Consider the following 21,692-nt stretch of genomic DNA (forward strand, 5'->3'; position numbering starts at 1 on the left):
TCAAGGCAAGAGACTCTTCCTGACGAGGCTGTGCCTCCCTCCCTGTCAACAATTATCTATCAGTGTCTGATGAGTCTGTTGGAAAAGTCTGGAAGCAGCAATACCCAGCAAATCCAGGCTGGACAAGGCTTGAAGCAAACTGATCTAGGGGAAGGTGTCCCTGCCTGTGGCAGGGCATGCAATGAGATGAGCTTTAAAACACTCTGAACCCAAATCATTCTGTGGTTCTATGAAGAAAGCCTCACCTTCTGAAGTGGTTGTGGTTCTCTCACAAAAAAATCAAACAAACAAACAAACAAACAAACAAAAAAAAACCAAAAAAAGTGTTTGTTTTTTTTTTTTTATCTGGGAGAGGTTAGTGCCAGTATCTTGGAAGTGAAGGACCGAGGTAGGGAAAGTCTCCACATGGTGCTGTCTGTGATTTGGGTAAGGAGTTGTTGGGACCCGTCTGTTCAGCTGTGGGCTGTGACTTGTGCCACAGGTGAGAAAACACAGCTTGTGGCAATTGCTCTGGAATTTAAGAAATTTGCTGGATTGGTTCCTTGAAGGTTTTTGGAGGTGTTCCCTCCCTAACATACCTGGTTTCAGTGCAGAGCTCAGGAGCACCTATGGAGCTCGTTCTGTGCTGATTTTTGAGTCCAGGAGCGAAAAAGGACACGAAAGCTGTGTCCTTGGAAACCCACAGAGCTGTTGGTGTCTCCCTCGTGCAGGCACATCTCCTTCAAGAGGCACCTGCCCCGGCAGATGCACGTGTCCAGCATGGACTACGGGCTGGAGGTGCCGGCCGTGGCCGAGCAGCCCACCAGCATCGGCCGCATCAAGCCCGAGCTCTACAAACAGAAGACCGTGGACACCGAGGACCCCAAGAAAGAGGCAGAGAAAACCTGTGGGAAAATCAACTTCACTCTCAAGTACGACTACGAGAACGAGACGCTGACTGTCCGGATTCTCAGGGCTTTTGACTTGCCAGCCAAAGATTTCTGCGGCAGCTCGGATCCCTACGTGAAGATCTACCTCCTGCCCGACCGCAAGCGCAAGTTCCAGACGCGCGTGCACAGGAAGACTCTGAACCCCACCTTCGACGAGTCCTTCCACTTCCCCGTGCCCCACGAGGAGCTGGCGAGCAGGAAGCTCCACCTGAGCGTCTTTGACTTTGACAGGTTCTCCAGGCACGACATGATTGGAGAAGTTATCTTGGAGAACCTGTTCGAGGACTCGGACCTCTCGCGGGAGACTTCCATCTGGAGGGACATTCAGTACGCCACGACGGTGAGTGTCTGCTGGGCATGGTGGGGCTTCTCCACAGGGGTAAATCAATCCTTCACAGCTCCCAGCTGATGGTTCCTCACCTCCTGTTAGCCCAGGGAGCCACAGCCATGGCCCAGCTCTCTGCCATGTGCACATGGGATGCCTTGGAGGGATACCTAGAACAGAGGCTAGACAGAGTTAAGAGAATAAAGTGGATATTTATAAAAGGCCTTCAATAGATGCACCTTGGGCAGTCAAAAGCCTTGCAGAGACTACACCCATTGTGGACAATGGTCACAAGCTTCTCAGACAGATAAAAGTTTGATCTGTTTGCATATCAGGGGTTAATTGTCCAGTTATAGCTTCAGGTAGCAAAGTAATATTCCCCTGGTTTGCTTCCAGCCCCCCCCATTCACTTTTGTTTATACTTTTTATACTTGGTCACCCAAGGCAGAGGGTGACCTTGGTTCTCAGGCCTGGAAGGATTGTTTTGCCTGAGAAAAATGTGAAGAGAGCTTACTAACACTCTATATAGAGTTCAGAGTTCTACTCTAGTGCAGTACAGGATCTGAGAATATAAAAGCTAAAAACTTAAGGCACCACATGATCACAGTAAGGAAGAACTCTGCAGGCCAGTACCAGCCCCTTGGTGCTGAGAGGTGCTGGATGTGCTGCTGGCAATTCTTCCAGAGCTGGATTTGGGTCTTTTAATAGTTCTGTTGAATTCCCTCTGGAAGAGAAACCAAGCCTCAGAAAGGAAAAGTCCCAGCCCTTTCCGTGTCACACGGAGCTGGCAGGAGAAGCCAAGTGCTCACATTGATCAGTGAGTGCAGAGCAGTGACATTAACCTCTCCATAATAGCTGTCTGCTCCTCCACTGCCCTCCCAGGAGGATCTGGCTGGTCCTCAGGGCGAGTGAATGATTGAACTGCTCTGCAGCTGGACACTAAATCAGCCATTGTCATTGTCACGTCACATTGTTATTCCTGAGACTGAAAGATGAGACATCCCCACCCCTGTGGCTGGAAGCGTGGGCCCTGTCACATCTTTCCTGGTGACTGGCAGAATGCCACAACTTGCAAAAATCTGTCCTGCAGCTTCCCTCATAGCTCATCTCATACCTTTTGCTCCCCTGCTTTCTGTGTGAGGAGGGAACTGTCAAACACAAACATTTACTGTGGCCGGCAGTGCCACAGGACATTTGCTTTGTAACTCGGGTGCTTTTTCTCTCAGCACCGTGTTCCATCCACCAGCTGAACCTCTTGGTGACTGCCACCAGTGCTCATTCTCCTGCTGCAGGGTGTCCAGAACCTTCTGACAGCTCTGTGAAGCCCAGCAGGTCTGCACAGCCCTGTGCTGCTGTGCCCAACGGGGTCCCAGGGCACTCAGGGGTCACACAGCACATCACCCACCCTGGAAGGAGCTCAGGGGCTGGAGCTGTCCTGGGAGGGCACAGAGAGCTTTGGCCCTGCCAGCCTGAGGACAGGGGTGGAGGTGGTGCCTGCCAGGCATGCTGGGGCAGTGCTGGGAGCTGCTGCTGTGCTGCCTTTTGAGCATCTTGCCTGGGAGGGCCGTGGGAAGGAGGCATAGGATCAGCCATGAGGAAAGCAACAGTTTGAGTTAGCAGGGTGCTCGCAGCTCTTGGCTTCCAACCTGCAAACAGCCACGGCTGTTGTGATTGATGGGTGGTAATGAGAGCAGAAATGCTGGCAGGGAGGCAAGCAGGCAGCAGGCACATCCTTCACCCCAAGAGGGGCTGCTGGAAGGGGAGAAAAGTGCCCCTGATGTGCTGATGCCTCCTGGAGGAACCTGCCTGCTGGTTCTGCAAGCAATAGTGGATGTTTTCCTGGCTAAATTATCTCATTTAATGGGGAAAAACCCCACAGAAGCCAGTGGAGATACACCAGCAGAAGGGCTGTTGAGGGAAAAGCCTCCAGAGAAGGTGTGAGAGGAGCAGAGCCAGCCCCATCCCCAAGGTGTGTTGAGCAGGAGCCCAGCAGAGCTGCCACAGAAACGTCCAGCACCGCGTTTGGCTCCATCCCCTCATCCTCTCTGTGCCATTCTTAAGGAATGTGCTGCTCCTGGAACATCTCAGCCAGCTGTAGCACACCCAATGACATTTCTGTTTAATCAAAATTGAGAAGGGTAAATACAGTTTGAACAAAACCCCAAGAAAGCTCTGGGTGCCTAATAATGCATGAGATCAATGGTGTGGGTAAGAGGGTAGGAACACACTTAAGAACTGATCTGGACAAGTAGCCAGCACTCAGCTACTTAATTAATGACTGTACAGCTCGTGAATCAGGGAAACATCTTTGGTTTCAAGTCTATTGATTCAGAGCTTCCATTATTTCCTAAAAGGTACTGATATGAATTTTGGAAATGTCCCAATGTCTATAATCTGCAAGAAAATAATGTACCCACAGGACACACTTTGCTCTCTTGTATTTATGGTTGCAAAGAAAAATCTCTTGACCTGATACAATGAGGTCAAAGAATAAATTATGTTCATTTTATACCCTGAACGGGTCCTCTCAGTGCAAGGAGAGGAATAGAAGATGAGATAGTGTCCAGAGGGTGCTCTCACCATCTCACACAGGGCTGCTCTCTGCTGACATCTTGTCCAAGGTCTCCTGCCCTCGTGCCTCCCACACCAACTGAGAACAAAGAATGCATGAAAGAACAGACCCAATCAAAATTTTATATAATATTCATTAGTATTCTGCACATCTAAGTGGAATAAAGATTTAATCTTTGCCTTACCTGAGAATGAGCAGGAAATAATTTGGCAAAAACCTCATCCATCAACAAGATCTATTCCCCTAACACTTAGCAAAGCTTTAAGTGCATTTACTTGTCTTTCTAGTTCCATCACTCTACTCCTAACAGCCACAATTTCTCTTCAGCAGATCATTATATCACATTGAAAGGAATCAAACACACTGTTTCCCAAAATAAACTGGCTGTTTGCTCTACAGATGTGGGATCTGTATGTAGAAAAATAAGATTTTTTTTAAAATCCATTTTTAGAAGGTGTTTGGAAATCTTTCTGCTGACTTCAGACGATGATGCTTTCTAGTTTAAATCAGACATTTGGTTTGTTTATTTTTCCTTGACTTCCCATGGGCAAGGCAATGATGGAAAGGGCTTTTAGGAGGTGCAGTCGATGAAGCTGCAGGTACAAAAAGTGCTAAGAGCCATGGATAAAAGTTATTTGATGGGGCACTAAAAGAGTAAATTGTGTTGGCTTCCGTGTAATCCTAAAGTATCAGCCATTTCTGAGTGCCATCTGCTGGTTAATTCCCCATTTATACACACAAACACACAGCCCCACGCTGTGCCTGCTCCTGGAGGGCATCTCAAAGGGCTTGGTGGTCCAAATGTGGACATGTCACAAACTAAAAGCTCAACAGAACTTTCCTGCCTGTCTTCTGGCTAAAGTTTTACACCCCAGTTGGTAATTGCCCAAAAACTCACGCTCACCTTCAGAGAAAACCACTGTGTTACTGAAAGACATTTTCAATTTATGCAGAAATGTTGGGCACTGTCAGTCCCAAACCTTCTTTACTGAATTCATCTCCACCCACGGCAGGGGGTTGGAACTAGAATATATTCAAGGTCTCTTCCAACCCAAACCAGTCTGTGATGTTATGAACTGATGGCACTGGCTGTCACAGAAAGTTTCTGAGGAGATTTCTGCAGTGCACAGCTGGAGAACACGGCACCGCTGCGTGTCAGGAGCTCATCTTTCTGTCACCTCTCTGTGTTTGTCACATTCCTGGAGGAACCAGGCACCAGAGACATGTACAGTACATTCAAACAAGGCTTGATACTAATTTGATTTCCTCACTGCATTGATTTGGTGTGAGATCTCCCACCTCCTCTGTGTGAGCAGTGGAGCAGGAGTGCTGTGCATTAGCTGTGCACAGCTGGGAGGGTGCAATAGGAAGCACAGACTCCACTGAGGCAGAGGAAGATTGTCCTTAACTAAGATGTGGAGGTGTAACCTATTTTTCACATTCTCTCTATTCATTTTTAGCCAAATCGTGTTGGGGTGCACTCAGATAAAGTAAAGTACCCTTTGCTACAAATGGCAGAGCAGAGGAAATGCTGGGGTGGAGGAGGAGGCACCTGGCTGGTTCTGCACGTTTCCAATAAAATCTGTTCTCTGCTTTATTGAAGGAAAGCGTGGACCTGGGCGAGATCATGTTTTCCCTTTGTTATTTGCCAACTGCAGGTCGCCTCACCTTAACAGTCATTAAATGCAGGAATCTCAAAGCTATGGACATCACTGGTTACTCAGGTGGGTGTTTGGTGGCTGAGGAGGATTCCCTTGCAGCCACATTTCCTCCTCTTCCCTCGCTGTGCCCTCAGTAGATGGTGGGTGAATATCTGAGAAAGCTTTATCTGTGTTTCAAGTGCAAACAAAATTTTTAAAGTAGACAATTTGTCACTTTTTTCCCATTCCACGGGAAAGTTTGTAGGGCCGGAGCTCTGATCCATCTCTTGGCTTGGACACTGAGATCTCTTGTAACCCTTTCTAGCCAGAATCAACTCTTTCACCCCAAATCAGGAAAGGATCATGGCCCACCTGGATAAATCCCACTGGAATGTGCATTCCCCTGTGCAGTAGTCAGTAATCAAACCTGAGGATCACAGCCACCTATAGACTGTTTGCATTTGCAGTTTCAAAGAGCTGACTTGCAAATTTAGCATGCACAAATTCTGGTTTTCATCATAAAATCCAATTTCTTTTCCAGACATCGACTTCAGAATATTTGAATTTCATTGTACAAAAAGCAGTAACAACAGAGACCTTTGCAAAAAATGTTTCTGCTCAGCTGGAGCTTAATGCCATATGAAATGTCTGAGAATTGAGACTTCAGGTGAAGCCAGCTCAGCCTTTCTGCAACAATAATCATGTAGTGCTGGTTCTCTGGTGCCTGAAGTTCAGGTCACCACCCACACCAGTATGAGAAATGGAGGACTTTACTGGTCTGCAAATAAACCTTTTTCTAAAAGTCCATTTGAAGAGCACCTTTGGCTCATGGGAACTCACAGCCCATCCTCTGATAAAGCTCTTTCTATATTGCAAAAGTAACAAAACACATTTTCATCAACAAAAGGTCTTCTATCTCTTCCTCCCTAGATCCGTATGTCAAAGTGTCTTTGCTCTGTGACGGGCGAAGACTGAAGAAGAAGAAAACCACCATAAAGAAAAACACACTTAATCCCACCTACAATGAAGCAATAATCTTTGACATTCCCCCCGAGAACATGGATCAAGTCAGCCTCCTTATCTCTGTCATGGATTATGATCGGTAGGTGGGAGGCTCTGGAGAGCTGGAGGGGAGAGCATCCCATTGGGTGCAGATTTTCCAGCTCAAATGCAATTTTCCACAGTGTTTTCCACAGTGTTCTCCTCATGGCAGAGCTCAGTGGTATCCACCTGTCTCTGATGATATATTGCTACAGTGACATTGATATTTATGGTTATGGAAAAATAACGAGTTTGGCAAGGCTGCTACTTGCTTTATGGCATTTCCTTGAGCAAGTGCCACGTTCCCCTTGGTTATTTACTGTCCTGCAACCCATTTTAGAAAGCAAATAGTGTGAGCCCAAGCAGCTCTGGGTGTATGAATTATGTATTAATGAAGCTGGGGTTATTCTTCCTGTAGAGCACTGCTCACACCTCTGTGTCTGGACTGACCTGCAGAAATAATTAAAAACCTGCTGTAATTACCTGTGGTGATGGCAGGGCTGGGGCAGACACCACAGCCCAGGCTCACCAGCAGCAGGGTCCAGGCTCTGCCTGGCCAGGTGTGGGCAGCCAGAGGGATGGATGGATGATGGATGGATGGATGGATGGATGGATGGATGGATGGATGGATGGATGGATGGATGGATGATGGATGGATGGATGGGTGGATGGATAGATGGGTGGATGGATGGGATGGATGGGGGATGGATGATGGATGATGGATGGATGGATGGATGGATGGATGGATGGATGGATGGATGATGGATGGATGGATGGATGGATGGATGGATGGATGGATGGATGATGGATGGATGGATGGGTGGATGGATAGATGGGTGGATGGATGGGATGGATGGGGGATGGATGATGGATGGATGGATGGATGGATGGATGGATGGATGGATGGATGGATGATGGATGATGGATGGATGGATGGATGGATGGATGGATGGATGGATGGATGGATGGACTTCAGGAATAGGTGTGTGTATCCCTGCACTCTTTCATTGGGTGGACAGATGGATGGGTGGATGAAGGGAGGGAGGAAGGAAGGAAGGGAGGGATGGAGGATGGATGGATGGATGGATGGATGGATGGATGGATGGATGGATGGATGGATGGATGGATGGATGGGGGATGGATGGATGGATGGATGGATGGATGGATGGATGGATGGATGGATGGATGGTGATGGATGGTGCATGGATGGACCCGTGGATGGTGATGGTGCTCCTTCTCTGCTGTTCCTCAGGGTGGGCCACAACGAGATCATCGGGGTTTGCCGCGTGGGCGTCAATGCCGAGGGGCTGGGCAGAGACCACTGGAACGAGATGCTGGCCTACCCCCGCAAGCCCATCGCCCACTGGCACCCGCTGGTGGAGGTGAAGAAATCCTTCAAAGAGGTGTGTGGGGGTGTCCTTCCCTTCCAGGGCTGGGCTGGGCGGGACTGGGCTGGCTCCAGGCTTTCAGAGAGCTCCTGCTCTCGCCTGGGATTTTCTGAGCAGAGCTGAGGGAATTTTCTCACCAGAAATGAACTCTAGAAAACAAGCACTTCTGTATTGCCTCAAAATAGCTCCTTGAGCTCGCAAGCAAGACTGAGAAGAACTGTATTTACAGATGTGACTGTTACATTTTGGGTTTTTCTTTTCTTTTTCTTTTTTTTTTTTTACTTTTCCTTTTTAAATTAGAAATTGAGAGCAGTAAGGAAAGAGAATGCTGCTCTGATTGCAGAACAAATTGTCCAGGGATATTGCCTATTTCAAGTTTCAATTTTTCATCCTAAAAGATTTTTCTGTTGACTCATCTCCGAGCCTTTGAGGGAGAATAAATAGAACAAATGTAATTGCTCTAAGCATCTCCAGAGAAAGAGATTGACTCGATGCAGCCCCAGATGATAAAATAGGGCTGAAATGCCTGGGTACCATTTCGACCACCTCTGGCATTTTCTTCCCCTTTGCACTCCAATTTCTCACGCTTCTGTGGAGCTCTTTGGCTTTGCCTGATTTAGGTCATAATTTCTGGAGGACAGAGATGTGGAAAAGGGCACACACGCCTTTGACACTTCAAGTATGAGAACAAAGCACCAACATTTGAGGCCAGTGATACGATAATAAAGGCAATAAAGCCTCCCACTGTATCTGGGGCTGAGGAGGTATTTTCCCTCAAAGCCACAGAATAAGTACTTAACAAAAATCATCTCATTTTCCCCTTGAAGTTGAGTGCTGAGCTGCGCTGAAAGGCAGACACTGGGCTTGCTGAGACTCCACAGTAATGAGAATTAGTATATAAACCCTGTCTTTCTTTGAAATCTGCTCTTTCCTCCAACAAGAAGGGGTGGGGAGGCCATGGCACAGGGTGCCCAGAGCAGCTCTGGCTGCCCCATCCCTGGAAGTGCCCAAGGCCAGGCTGGACAGGGCTTGGGGTAGTGGATACTGGGACAGTGGAAAATGTCCCTGCCCATGGCAGGGGGGTGGAACTGGATGATCCAGGGGGTTGGAACATGATTTAAGTTTCTTCCCAACACAAACCATTGCATGACTAACAAATCAGTTTGTGCTCAGTGCCCTCTGTCCCAGCCCAGCTTGGTTACACACAAAGGAAAACCTGGCAGTTGCTATTTTAGCTTAAGACACGGTGGAGGTGGATATATTAGACAATGGACACCTGAAAATTCACCCTCCCTCATTTGAGGTGATCTGTGAGCTCACCTTGAATCAGCACAGGGCTCAGCTGTGCGGGGCTGGGGTGAGTCAGAGCAGAATTAAACCCTTGTGCACTTTGTGTGCAGTGCCAGCTCTACCTCTGGGTGCTGAGCAGCTTCAGGACTTCACTCCCCTTCCCCTGCTGGCCCGGGCAGGAGCCACATCTGGGCAGGCTCTGAGTGTCACCTCCCACTGCCACGGGGAGCTGGGGACCAGCAGCCACAAGGTTTCAGCAGAAATGGAACCGATCTCTCATTTGATCTCTTAGCATCTGCAGCACCTCACAGTGTGACACCAGCTGCCATGGCTGACCCAGGGGCAGGAGTTCCTTCTCCAGGTTGCAATTTTTTATGGCTTTACTGCACTATTTTTCAGATGCAGATGGGGTTTTGAAAGAAAAACTCCTGTAAAGTTTTTTAAAATCACTAAGAAAAAAGTAAAAAATAAGGCATTATTGTTATGATGAAACACAGAGAAACCAAGGAAGACATGGAAGATGACTCACCTTCTAAAATATACTTTGAAAACCATGGCTGAGCCCCCAAGACTGGAAAAAAACCTGAGTGAATCATTTCACCCCTCAATGCACAGGTCAGGAGCTCTGCTTAAAAGGAAAGAAAAAGCCCTCTGATCATCTGCTCTGGTATTTCTGCCACAAACTGGTGCAGAGAGCCAGCAAGCAAATGGTCCCTGTGTTTATTTGCCCTTTTAGGTTTTAGCACCGCTGTCTGCAAATCCCCAGTGCAGCCTAAAAGAAAAAACCAAACAGAAAAGGCACAGGCTCCTGGGGAGAAATAATGGGAAATGGTATTTATTGGTATACAAGACATTGTATCACCTTTTCCATGTTGTGTTTGGGTATCTTTGAAAAGAAATTTGGGGGTTTGGTCCTGTAATCCCAGCTCTGGGTCTCTGTGCAGCTGCTCTACCCTGCTGCTGTCTGTCTGTCCATCTGTCCTGAGCATGCTGGGGGAGAACTGCTGGCCCTTCATGCCTTCCTCACCTTTGCGAGGGTGACCTCGGGCTGTGCTGGCATCATGAGCCATCATTTCCATCTTCCTCTTTGTCTCCTTCCTCTTTGTCTCCTTCCTCTTTGTCTCCTTCCTCTCTGTTCGTGCTTGGCAGCAGCAAATGGAGCATTTGCTTCCCAATTGATCCTCGTGATGGTCTGTGTGTGCTCTGACCATCAGTAACAGCCTCTGGCTCCATCCAGATCTTCCCAGATTGAGTGCTTGACCTCAAACCAAGGCGAGGGAGCCAGGATTGAATTGTCCCTTTGATGTCTAAATGGAGGGATGGTGACTGGAGCTGCTCCCGGCACTGCCATCTCCCCTCGCTGTGGTTGGGGTCCCACTCCCCTCCCCACCCCTCAGGGGGGAGAAAAGTATGGGAACATGGAATTTCTTTGCTAACCAACCCCTTGCCTGGTGTGCCTTGGAAAAGCTTTGGCCAGGAGAAGGAGCTCCCACCATATTTTGAGTACAGCTCAGAGTCACAATTTCTGGTGAATTTACCAGGAAAATATCACCAGAGCTGTGCTGCTTCAAGAGGATGGCCCAGCCCTGACCCCCTTACCCTACCACAGCAGGGATGGATGGATGGATGGATGGATGGATGGATGGATGGATGGATGGATGGATGGATGGATGGTTGTGTCCATGGTGTTGGACCAACAGCCTCCTCCAGTGTTGGGCCATGATTCTTTGTCCACCATGAGGGCCTGGGCAGCTCCAGCCTGTCCCAGCAGCCCCAGTGCTGGATTAACATGGCCCAACCCCTCATTTCTGTGCCAGCAGCCACTTGGGCCCTTCCTCCATGAGCTGGTGCCGCTCCCTCTTTGCTGTCACTGCTGGAAAAGGCTCCAGTGAAAAGGGAAACACTTCGGATGCACATCATGTCTTTGGTTGCTCCATATTTATCAACAGTGAATAACAAACCATAATGACTGCACTTGTCTAATGACCATCATCATTACAGAGGGAACATGGAGAACATATGCAAATGAATCATTAATTACAGGCTTTTAAGCGCTATCCTCCTCACACAGATGTTCAGAAGGCGAGTTTCTGAGCAGAAAGGGAGAATCCCTCTTTGTGGGGTTGTTCTGACTGTCAATTCTTCCCCTCAGCACAAGCTGTTCCCAGTGCTCAGCCCCAAGGCCCCGCTGGCAGCTGCTCCCTCCCCGGGTCCTTCAGCCACCCCATCCATGTTCCTTCTGCATTCCTCCACCCATCAGCCAGGTTCAGGGCTGTGTGCACAAAGGAAAATAGAAATTACACTCCACTCTTCCAGGATTTGAAGGGAACTTCTGAAAATGGAGATTTTCCCTGTGATCTGTGAAAGACAAACCCCAGAACCGCGGGGTTGTGTCATCAGCGCGATGTAAAACGGGTCTTTGATGCTGCCAAGCGCCTCAGACATTCAACATTTATTTGTTTAAAACATTGCTCCAGATAAAAACTGGTAACTCTCCTGAGAGCCAAGTCATGCCCATAACGAAGAATAATTGTCTTTAAAGATAAGCCCTTCCAGACTTCTGAGCCTGTTTATTTTGCTTGAACTGTTCCCAGTTTCTGACTGTTGGCTACACAATGCAGAGCCCACCTTTTCTAATTAAATGAAGGAAAAGTATCTCCAGGTTTCTCTGTGGTCGTTTGGACCTGTCCTTGGAAGAGTTTTCATCACACTTCTGGAGTAGCAATGCTGTCATTGTCATGCAGACAGCACGAGGCAAAGAGCATGGGGAAGGCTCTGCCAAAAGCCCATTTTTGTTGTAATTTCTGCAATCTGTTCCCTGGCAATTCTCATGGGGAGGTTGTACCTGTATTATCAATTCCTCAGGGATTTTAGGCAATTTTTTTGACATGAGAAACATAGAGGAAAGTGTTTCCTTACCTTAAGGCAGCTGTTTGGCAGGATGAGCTTCTCATCTTCTTCATTCATTAATTTCTGCTCAGCCCTGATGAAATAGAGGCTGTTCAATGCAAACCTGTGCAGTGAGTTACTTTACACTGACTGGTCTCTTTGGGGAAGGAAATTGGCCAAATTGGCCAAATTTTTGACCATTCCAAACCCATGGAGCATCTGCAAGGGCCTGCTTGCCCTGCTCAGCCTCCCTGTGAGCACCAGGCTGCTGTTCTCATTTTCATTCAAGGTGGTTTTGCCAAGGCAAGGGTGAGGTCTGATTGCCCAAGTGAGTTTTCACCCAGAGAAATGAAATTCATACATGCTTAAACATTAATATCAGCCAGCAAAGAGTTTCTGCTGATGTGGGAGGGGAGGGAATTGATCCAGGCAGTGGAAATCCTGCCTCCCGTTGTCTCTGGGAGATGTCTATCATTTGTCACTGGAATTTAATATAACAAGATGGTGAGATGGGCAAGTGCTCAAAAGCTTCAGGAATAATGGGTTTGAATTATGATAATAGCCCCCAAGGCAGATGACAAATAATTTATGATCCCCTAAGTATGGCAAAAAAAAGAAAAATTTGCTCCATCCACCGAGTCTCTGATCTGATTTTCCCTTTGAGAAATGTCTCTGGTGCTGTGGACAGAGCTGCTGTGGAGTAAAAATTACCAGACTGGAAAGACTCAAGTACTCCTGAGCTTAGACAGTATTTTTAAACCAAAAAGACAACAGCAATAAAGCAGGGAAAAGCTGAGAGCACTTTGTCTTCACAGCACACACAGACACTGTTTATTTTCCTTTTTTTTTTTTTTTTTTTTTGGTGAGGAATCCTCACAGTCGAGAATTGATTTACAAAGCAATAAAGTAAATTGTTCAGCAATTCCTCCTGAGTGGTTAAACACGGGCATTGCATAAAATGGAACTTGTAGAGCAGAAGAGAGCACAGCAGGGATGGGATGGGATGGGATGGGATGGGATGGGATGGGATGGGATGGGATCCATGGGATGGGATCCATGGGATGGGATCCATGGGATGGGATGGGATGGGATGAGACCCATGGGATGGGATGGATGGGAATACTGAGGAAGAGGAGATGGACAGCACGATGCAGGATTGGGAATAACCCCAGCCAACCTCTCCTGTTTGATTAACTTGATTTCTCCTCTGTCCCCAGTGGCACGGCCGGGCAGCGAGCTTCGACAGCCAGGGCTCCTGTCCCTCCCCCAAACCACCCCCCACACCATGATCTGGAGCAGGGACAGCAAAATGGGACTAAACCAAGTAATTTTTGCACTTGGCCTTCAGTCTCAGTGGTTGCTGAGGGGCGGTGGCAGCAGCGGGACTTTCCGGGTAGTTGTTCCTGCGTAAGTAAAGGTAGAAACCCGTTTTGTGGTCAAATATGTTTTTGTCTAATATGTCTCCCAAGGTGATGTTATTTTTGTGGCTTTTGCTGTACGGGTCTGTTTCTAGAGGGAGAAGGTGGACTGAGACATGTGCTGGGAGTTTGGTTTGTAAAATAATGTGTAAAATAGTTTTTAGTGTGTGAAAAGGCTGGAAAGGGGCCAGGAGGTGTCTGCAGAGAGCAGAGGTGGCCAGGACAGGGGACAGGGGACAGTGGCCACTGGAAAGCCGTGGCAGAAGATGGGAGAGACTCTTCCAAGCCACCAGCAGCTCCATCCTCGTGGTCAGCCCCAGCCCTGCAGAGTGTCCCCGGGTTTCCTGTTCATGTAGAGGTGTCCATGAGCTCTTAGAAGTTTGTGCAGTGTGTACCCCTTAATTCCTTTTGTCATATATTTAAAAAATGCTGTTGATTCCTCAGGAGGGGAACCCTGGGTTTTTTCCCCTGTATCTGAAATCTCCCCAGAGCTACCTGCATGAACAGTTTCTTCAGCCCCCTTTGTAGCTGCTGCTCATCCCCCAGGACATCCCCACGTTATCTGGAGTGGAGGGAACGGTGTGGCCACAGATGGGATTCAGCAAAAAAAGGGGGAAAATGTTACAGAAATGGGTGACAGCCCTGCATGACCACGGGGTCTCTGTTTCTTATCTCATCCAAGTAATAAAGGGCGACCCAAGGGGCAAAGGGAATTACAGAAACATGACTGATGCTAAAAAAAGCTTTCAAACTTTTTTCCTAAAGACTGTCAGCACTTTCTTAAGGAATAAAGTTTCTCAGCCCAAGCCCTGAAGGCAGGTCAAGTTCTGGGAAATAAAAAACCCAAAGCTTTGCTGGTTCCTTGGCTGCAGAGGCCAAGAATGAATTTAGAATATCCCAAGCACTGGCTTTACAGCTAAATCAGCTGATCTTTATCAGCCAGCTGTGGATTTTGGACACTTCCTCATGCTGGATTTTTCTCTGAGTTAAGTGTGTTAGTGCTGTTTATTCCACTCTAATTAAATTAGGCAAAAGCAAATATTTTAGTTTGGAGGTAGAATTTGCGAGCGAGGCAGCCTCAGGTTAGCAGGACTGTGTTCATCAGCCCCAATCCTCAGGTCAGCTTCAGTTCCCATTTTCCCAAATGTCACCACGTCACCCCTGGCTGCACATCAGGGCTGGCACAGAGGGCTGTTTGCATTGCTCCTGGGTGAGATGAATCCTTTGTTCAGTGAAGGGTAAATGCATCATTCCTCATCACACCTTGTGTCTTAATTCTCTTTATGTGCCACATGCTGTAGGAGCAGAAACTCAATAAAATTATTTGATTTGTAAGTGCTGCCCTGTCTGGTGGAATATTTCCTCCCGTGTTGTGGTTTTGGATGGGTGCAATGATCACAGTGGGTGCCATAAAACGTGACAATGGCAGAGCCTGGCACGGTGTGGGGCTGGGCAGGGGCACATGGTGGCATTTGGAGCAGACCTTGGCTCTGCAGCTCCTGCCTGGGCTGGGACAGCCACACCATCCCAGGGACAGCCCCTGCAGCAGCAAAAAATGTATTCCAAGCACACTGCCACAAAAAAAAGTGGTAAAACTGCATTGGTTTCCCAGCACAGAGTGTTCTGAGAGCTTCTGCTGGGGAGCAAGGGGAGGACAACCTTCCTGAGACCATCATCCTTTCTGTGTTTAATTAAGGGGATGAGTTTCTGGCCATTAAAACTGATTGCCTGGGTGGGTCAAACACTGCCCACGAGCCCCTGGACCTTTGCCCGAGCTGGAGGAGCCTCAGGGGAGCAGGGCAATGAGCTGGCTGTGCCTCTGGCAGGTTGGCAAACCAAAGGACAAGACGTCCCCAGAAGAAGCCACAGCAGTCCCAGCTGGTGGCACTTGACAATCATTAATTGCAGCAACCCACTCAAATCCTTTTCTTCTCTAATCCAGGCTTTTTGGGTTTTGGCTTTCTCTGTATAATCTCCATCTTTTATCCATTCTCCTTGTTATCGAGGATTTAGTCAAAACATACGTGGGGTTTGACACAAAGCTGCTATTTTTAATCCTTGCTTCACACAGATAATCAATTTCCACTCAATACTGGCTGTCACTTGCATTGCTGGAAAACTGGATCTCACGTTAGTGAATAACACCCACGCCTGCTTGGCTCAACACCCCCCTTCATTTATATTTTAAATGCTGAGATTTTGCCACATCCCTCAGCCAGGGGATAATCAGCCCATTGTGTGTTTGTCATTGGGGGGATTGGTCACACTTGTGGGGACCAGCTCCACACGCCAGAGCAAACACTTCCTTTCCATCCAGGGGGGAATCAGAGCCCTGGGAAGGAGCTGAGCCCAGCACAAGTGCCATGCCAAGATTTGTTGAGTTGTTTTCCTGCTCCTCACTTGCTGCTCTTGACCCTGTAATAGCAACTCATAGAGACATTTCAATTATTTCCAAGCAAAATAAGGAGGGTCACCCCAGGGCCATGTCCCACGGGAGGCTTGGCCATGCTGGGGCTCCTTTCAAAGTCCCTGCAAAGGGGAGGATGCTGCTGCAAGCAGCCACAAATGAATAGTCTGTTTTATTGAGTAGTGCAAGCAAAATAAACACACGGAGCATTCCCAGACCTTCCTTTCATTTTTTCCCCCTCCTTTCTCTTCAGTTTTAGTCTCACAGTCTCCATTTTCATCTACGACTGGCTGAAGGGAGGGGAGGGGACACTGCAGGGAGGGTGGCCAGGGATGGTTTCATGTGGGGACTCAGGGACAAGGGAAATCCCACGGGCCCAGCTCATTGCAAGGGCTCAGAGGGCTGGGAACTGTCCCAGCCTTGCTCCTTCCCACCAACTGGACAACAAAATAAGTTGTATCTGAGAAAAAAAAAAAGGTGGAAAACATCCAGTGGGAAGTGAGCTCCAGACATGGAATTCCAGAATGGTTTGGGTTGGAAGGGACATAAAAACCTCTCTCATTCCACCCCTGCCGTGGCAGGGACACCTTCTACTGTCCCAGGGTGACCCTAGCCCTGTCCAGCCTGGCCTTGGGTACTTCCAGGAATCCAGGGGCAGGCACAGCTGTGCCAGGGCCTGCCCACCCTCCCAGGGAGGAATTCCTTCCCAATATCCAGCCAGGGTGATATTCTCCACTATTGGCTTCCCACTGATCACATCATTGTGCGATGAGGTTTCTTTCATACATCAGCATCACATTTGTTTGGCAAAGTGAAGAATCTTGTCATAACAATTTATATTTAGCCTCCAAATGTGGCCTTTAATTGCTAATTACAGAATGCTACTCACAGGTTGGCATATCACACACGCCAAGAAGAAAAAGCCAGTGAGGAAGGAAACAATTGGGGGTTTATAAGGGCTTAAGAAATAAACAAACGTGGTCTTTAATTATCTTAGGGATAAAAATAGCAGCTGAGAAATAAATGTAACTTCAATATTGATGTTGAAGGGGGGTGTGTCACAGCTGCCACAGCAAGGCTGTCCCCAGGGCTGGGAATCACTAATTCTGCAGGAACCTTCTGGGAACAAGAGTGGCAAAGCCCACCTGGATGGCAGGAGCTGCAGACAGGGACAGACAGATGGGGGTTCTGGGACTCTGGGTCACAAACCCAGCTTTGGGATGCTGGGAGCAGCAGAGAGGGCAGTGCAGGGACACTCGGATCCCACCACCCCCAAGGGTGACCCAGGGGGACAGACAGGGCTGTGTGGGCACCTCCCTGGGCTCTCTGGCAGGAGCAGCTTTGAGTGCTTTGATTTCTATTTCATTTTATTTCTTCACAAACCTTTTATTTACACATAAGCCTTGATTAGCCTGTAAAGAGCATTCAGTCAATGGGCTCAGTCCCCAACACATCCCAGTCCTCCTTCAGTCTTCAGTTCAAGCAATGTCAGCCCAGATAATTTTATCTTTGCTTGCAAGATAATAAATTAGACAGAAAATTATATATAGCTCATTGGAGAAAATTACAGCCCTGATCCTCGAGATCCTGATCTCAGTCCTCTGTTTGTTCTTCACTTTTACTACTTCTGTTATTTGCCCTCCTAATTGCGTCTCCAATTAGGCAACCCCAGACTTCTCAATCTCATTTTGCCAGAGGTTTTCTCCCCCAGGGGCCTCATTGTTCTCCCTGCCATTAAGATTATCCATCAGTACAGGTGTGCACTTATTTAAATGCCAGGTCAGGATCTCATCTCTGCTGCGAGTTCCTCACTCCAGGATGCTCTCCCCGGGCCTGCAAAGCCTGGCTGCCATTTCCAGGGAGTCTCAGCTCCTGCCTGAACAAGCCCAGGGGGCACAGGGGATGGGATGTTCCTTGCATTGGATATCCCAGGAGAGCTGGGCTGTCTCTGCACGCTGAGGGAGATGCCAGCTGGGTTAGGACAAAGGGGAATGGTTTTAAACTAAAGGAGGGGGGATTAATTTAGATATTAGGAAGGAATTACACCCTGGCAGGGTGGGCAGGCCCTGGCACAGGTGCCCAGAGAAGCTGTGGCTGCCCCTGGATCCCTGGGAGTGTCCAAGGCCAGGCTGGATGGGGCTTGGAGCAACCTGGGACAGTGGGAGGTGTCAGGGTTGAAGCTGGATGAGCTTTAAGGTCCCTTCCAACCCAAACCATCCTGTGATTTTGTGATTCATTTGGCAATGAGAAGTGATGCAGTTTGCTCCTTTGCTGGGGTGAGCATCACTCCAAAATCCAATTTGACAAGAAGCCAGAGCTGCAGGTGAAGTGGAATTTGTCTCCTCTTTGCAGATGCACAGGCTTGGATATTCTGGATTTCTGTCCAAGAGCCAGAGGCATCCCAGGAGCCCAGCCTGGCTCTCAAACCCTGCAGCCTTCATCATCAAATGTACAAGAAATGTCTTTTTTTTTCCTGGACTTTTCCCAAAGATAATTTGTAATTATATTTTACAGCTTATATATATATATATATAAAAGACAGTGCGTTAGTCATGCAAATATAATTATATATTTTACATTCCCGTGTCATTTTAATTAAAAACATGGTATTTAAAGCATGTACATTTAAAAAATCCAGTATAGGCTTCTATTAAAAATGCAGCTGGTTAAAGCTAATGAAGTACCTGGATGGGCCAGGACAAACAGAGCCTGCTCTGTTGCCGTGGGAACAGCCAAGAGCACCCGAAATACCGGGGAAAATGTGACTGGGGACAGAACCAGCCCCAGCCCCATCCCCAGCGGCCTTTTCCTGGCTGAAAATGTGACTGGGGACAGAACTCTTGGGCTCTGAGTTGTTGAAATGGCTCCCGAGGTATTAAAAAGTCTTTTTTCCCAGCCCCGTGCTCGAAGAAGTCGAGATTCCTCGGCTCTGGTTCTCAAGGTTGTTTGTTTTCTTTTATCGGTTCCATTCTTTCTCTGACCTGCTCAGATCTGTCTGGCAGGTTGGGTTGTGGCACACTGACCACCCTTGGGAAAGTGTTATCTTTTTATACTAAAAATTACCTGTACTTTATTTACAATAATTTCCCAATACCTATCACCTATGTTAGACAGTCTGTCTCTACTCTAAACCAATCCAGAAGTGTCACCATCCCAGCAGAAGATGGAGGACAAGAAGAACAAGAAGAAAGACAGAACACACACAGATTCCTCCATCTTGCCTCTTGAACCCCCATTCTGAAAACCCCAAAATTCTACATTTTCGCCCTGTGATAAATTCACTGTCATTCTACTCAAACTCTTGTGGCTTGTAACTCCTCACACAAAGTTGGTAATTGTTTCCATGGGTTAAAATCAAAGGCACAGGTGTTTTTGACTCGTGTGCCAAGGTCTCCGAGCCCCCTGCCAGGGTCTCAAGTCCTCCAGGACAGGCAGAGGAATTTTCTGGTTCCTGACACAGAACCAGCCCCAACCCCAATCCCAGGGACCTTTTCCTGGCTGAAAATGTGACTGGGGACAGAACCAGTCCCGGTCCCAGTGGCCTTTTCCTGGCTGTCGTGCCTGATGTGGCACATCTGGGCCAGATCCCATCTCCCAGGGCTGGAGGAGCTGTTGGGAGTGGTGGAGTGGCCATCCCAGTGCTGGAGCCCCACAGGAATGCAACATCAATATTGGAGTTACATTTATTTCTTAGCTGCTGTTTTTCCCCCTAAGATAATGAAAGACCACGTTTGTAGCCACATTTCTCTTCACAGAGAAAAGCAAGGCACAACTTCCCAAGAATATTTCTAGGATTCACATTCTCTGAACCTCAGAGAAAGAAAAACCAGTTCTTATCTCATTTACTGCTCCTGTGTTTTGGAACAAGCGGAATGCATTGTGGAAGATTGTTTACCTGAAGGGTTTAGTAATTGGATTCTGGTGTGAGTTTTTTGATTCACTGACCAATTGGATCCACGTGTGTGTGTGTCAGGACTGTTGGCTGACAGTCATGAGATTCTGGGCAGTGGAGTGCAGTTGTGTGCTTGTGCAGGTTCAGTTTAGATGTAATGTAATATAGCATAAAATAATATAGTATAATAAAGTAATTAATTAGCATTCTGATATCCATGGAGTCCTCCTCATCATTCCTCCTGGATGTCGGGCAAAAATATCACCGATCCATGTTTGTTTATCTGTTAAACCCTTTGAAACCCCCAATTGTTTTCTTCCTAACTGTTTTCTTTTCTTTTTGGTGTGTGTGATTTGCCAACCTGGGAGTAGCATTCTGTAATTAGCAATTAAAGGCCACATTTGGAGGCTAAATATAAACTGTCATGACAAGATTCTTCGCTTTGCCAAACAAATGTGTTGCTGATGGATGAAAGAAACCTCATCGCACAATGATGTGATCAGTGGGAAGCCAATAGTGGAGAATATCACCCTGGCTGGATATTGGGAAGGAATTCCTCCCTGGGAGGGTGGGCAGGCCCTGGATCCCTGGAAGTGCCCAAGGCCAGGTTGGACAGGGCTCGGGGCAGCCTGGAAGGGATTTGGGCACTGGGCATCAGCAGGGAACCACCCCAGAGCCAGGCGGAGGATGGGAGCAGCGACCCAGCCATGCAATTCACACATGCAAATACTTCTTCTGGCTCGTTAATTGCTTCTGAAGTGGAAGATTTCTCCTAATCTCCCATTAGCAGCTGCACATCCCTCTCCATTTCAAATTGCCGTGCTTGAGGCTTTGTGGCTGTCGGCAGGGACTGAGTGGAGGAGCGGTAATTTTGGTAATTTTTAAATTAAGTCGCTTTGCCGGCGCTCCTCTCGGATGTCTGAGAGAAACGAGCGAGGATTTTGCTGCTGATTTCCTGGAGACCTCCATGCCCACCCCTCCAGGGATGCCCACCAAGTGTCCCTGTCCTGGTTCTGCTTTGCAGCAGCCCAGGGGGACCCTGATGCCAAAATTCCAGTCCTGGGCAGGGTCATGTCAAAGCCAGGACATCCCTCTGCCTGTCTTGGATGGCTCAAACCCCTGCCAGGGGGCTCAGAGACCTTGGCACAGAGCCCCAGACACCTGTGACTTTGATCTTGACCCATGGAGGAAATTACCACCTTTATATGGAGAATTACAAGTCAGGAGAATTTAAGTAGAATAATAGTTAGTTTGTCACGGGGTGAAAAGTAAAATTTTGGGGTTTTAGAATGGGGGCTCGGGGTCCTAAGATGGAGGAATTTGGGTTTGCCCTGTCCTTCTTCTTTCTTCTTCCTAACGTCCATCTTCTGGGTGATGCTGGCACTTTTGGGTTTGTTTAAGGTAGAAGCTCACTGTCTAACATAGGTGATAGGTATTGGGAAGTTATTGTAAATATTGTACACATAGTTTTTAGTATAAAAGACAACACCACCTCAGAGGATGGTCAGTGTGCCTCTATCTGACCTGCTGGACAGACCTTGGCAGGCCAGAGAAAGAATTTTATAGATAAGAAATAATAAACAACCTTGAGAACGAGAAGAGAGGAATCCTGACTCCTCCTTCGACTGCCAGGCTGGCAAAAGAGACTTGTAGGTATCTCGGGGTCGCTCTGACCAGCACAAATCCTGAGAGGTGAAACCCCCTGAGCACCTCTGCTCCAAAGGCAGCTGCACCAGTAGCGGCTCCCACCTCCCAGAGATGATTTAATGGGGTTTTTCTGGGATGTGATGGTTGCAGGAGCACCTTCCTGCCTGTTGCATGACCTGGGCTTTGCCTAATGACCTCTAATTGCTGCTCTGCCGGCTCCCAGGGAGCTGCTGCCTCTGCAGGGATGCTCCACC

General features: G+C 47.9%; 1 protein-coding gene across 1 annotated transcript in view; it reads left to right on the forward strand.

The window, feature by feature from the left end:
- Window positions 1–14,824, forward strand: part of SYT6 (synaptotagmin 6) — a 35,792-nt gene extending 20,968 nt beyond the window's left edge. The window contains exons 4-8 of the mRNA XM_030965543.1: window positions 711–1,269; window positions 5,430–5,550; window positions 6,397–6,568; window positions 7,760–7,910; window positions 13,292–14,824. Of these exons, the coding sequence (XP_030821403.1) occupies window positions 711–1,269; window positions 5,430–5,550; window positions 6,397–6,568; window positions 7,760–7,910; window positions 13,292–13,363 (1,075 nt within the window). The 3' untranslated portion in view covers window positions 13,364–14,824. The remainder of the gene's footprint in view (window positions 1–710; window positions 1,270–5,429; window positions 5,551–6,396; window positions 6,569–7,759; window positions 7,911–13,291) is intronic.
- Window positions 14,825–21,692: the final 6,868 nt, after the last annotated feature.

This window comes from Camarhynchus parvulus, chromosome 26 (assembly GCF_901933205.1).
Source record: "Camarhynchus parvulus chromosome 26, STF_HiC, whole genome shotgun sequence".
Classification (NCBI taxonomy): domain Eukaryota; kingdom Metazoa; phylum Chordata; class Aves; order Passeriformes; family Thraupidae; genus Camarhynchus; species Camarhynchus parvulus.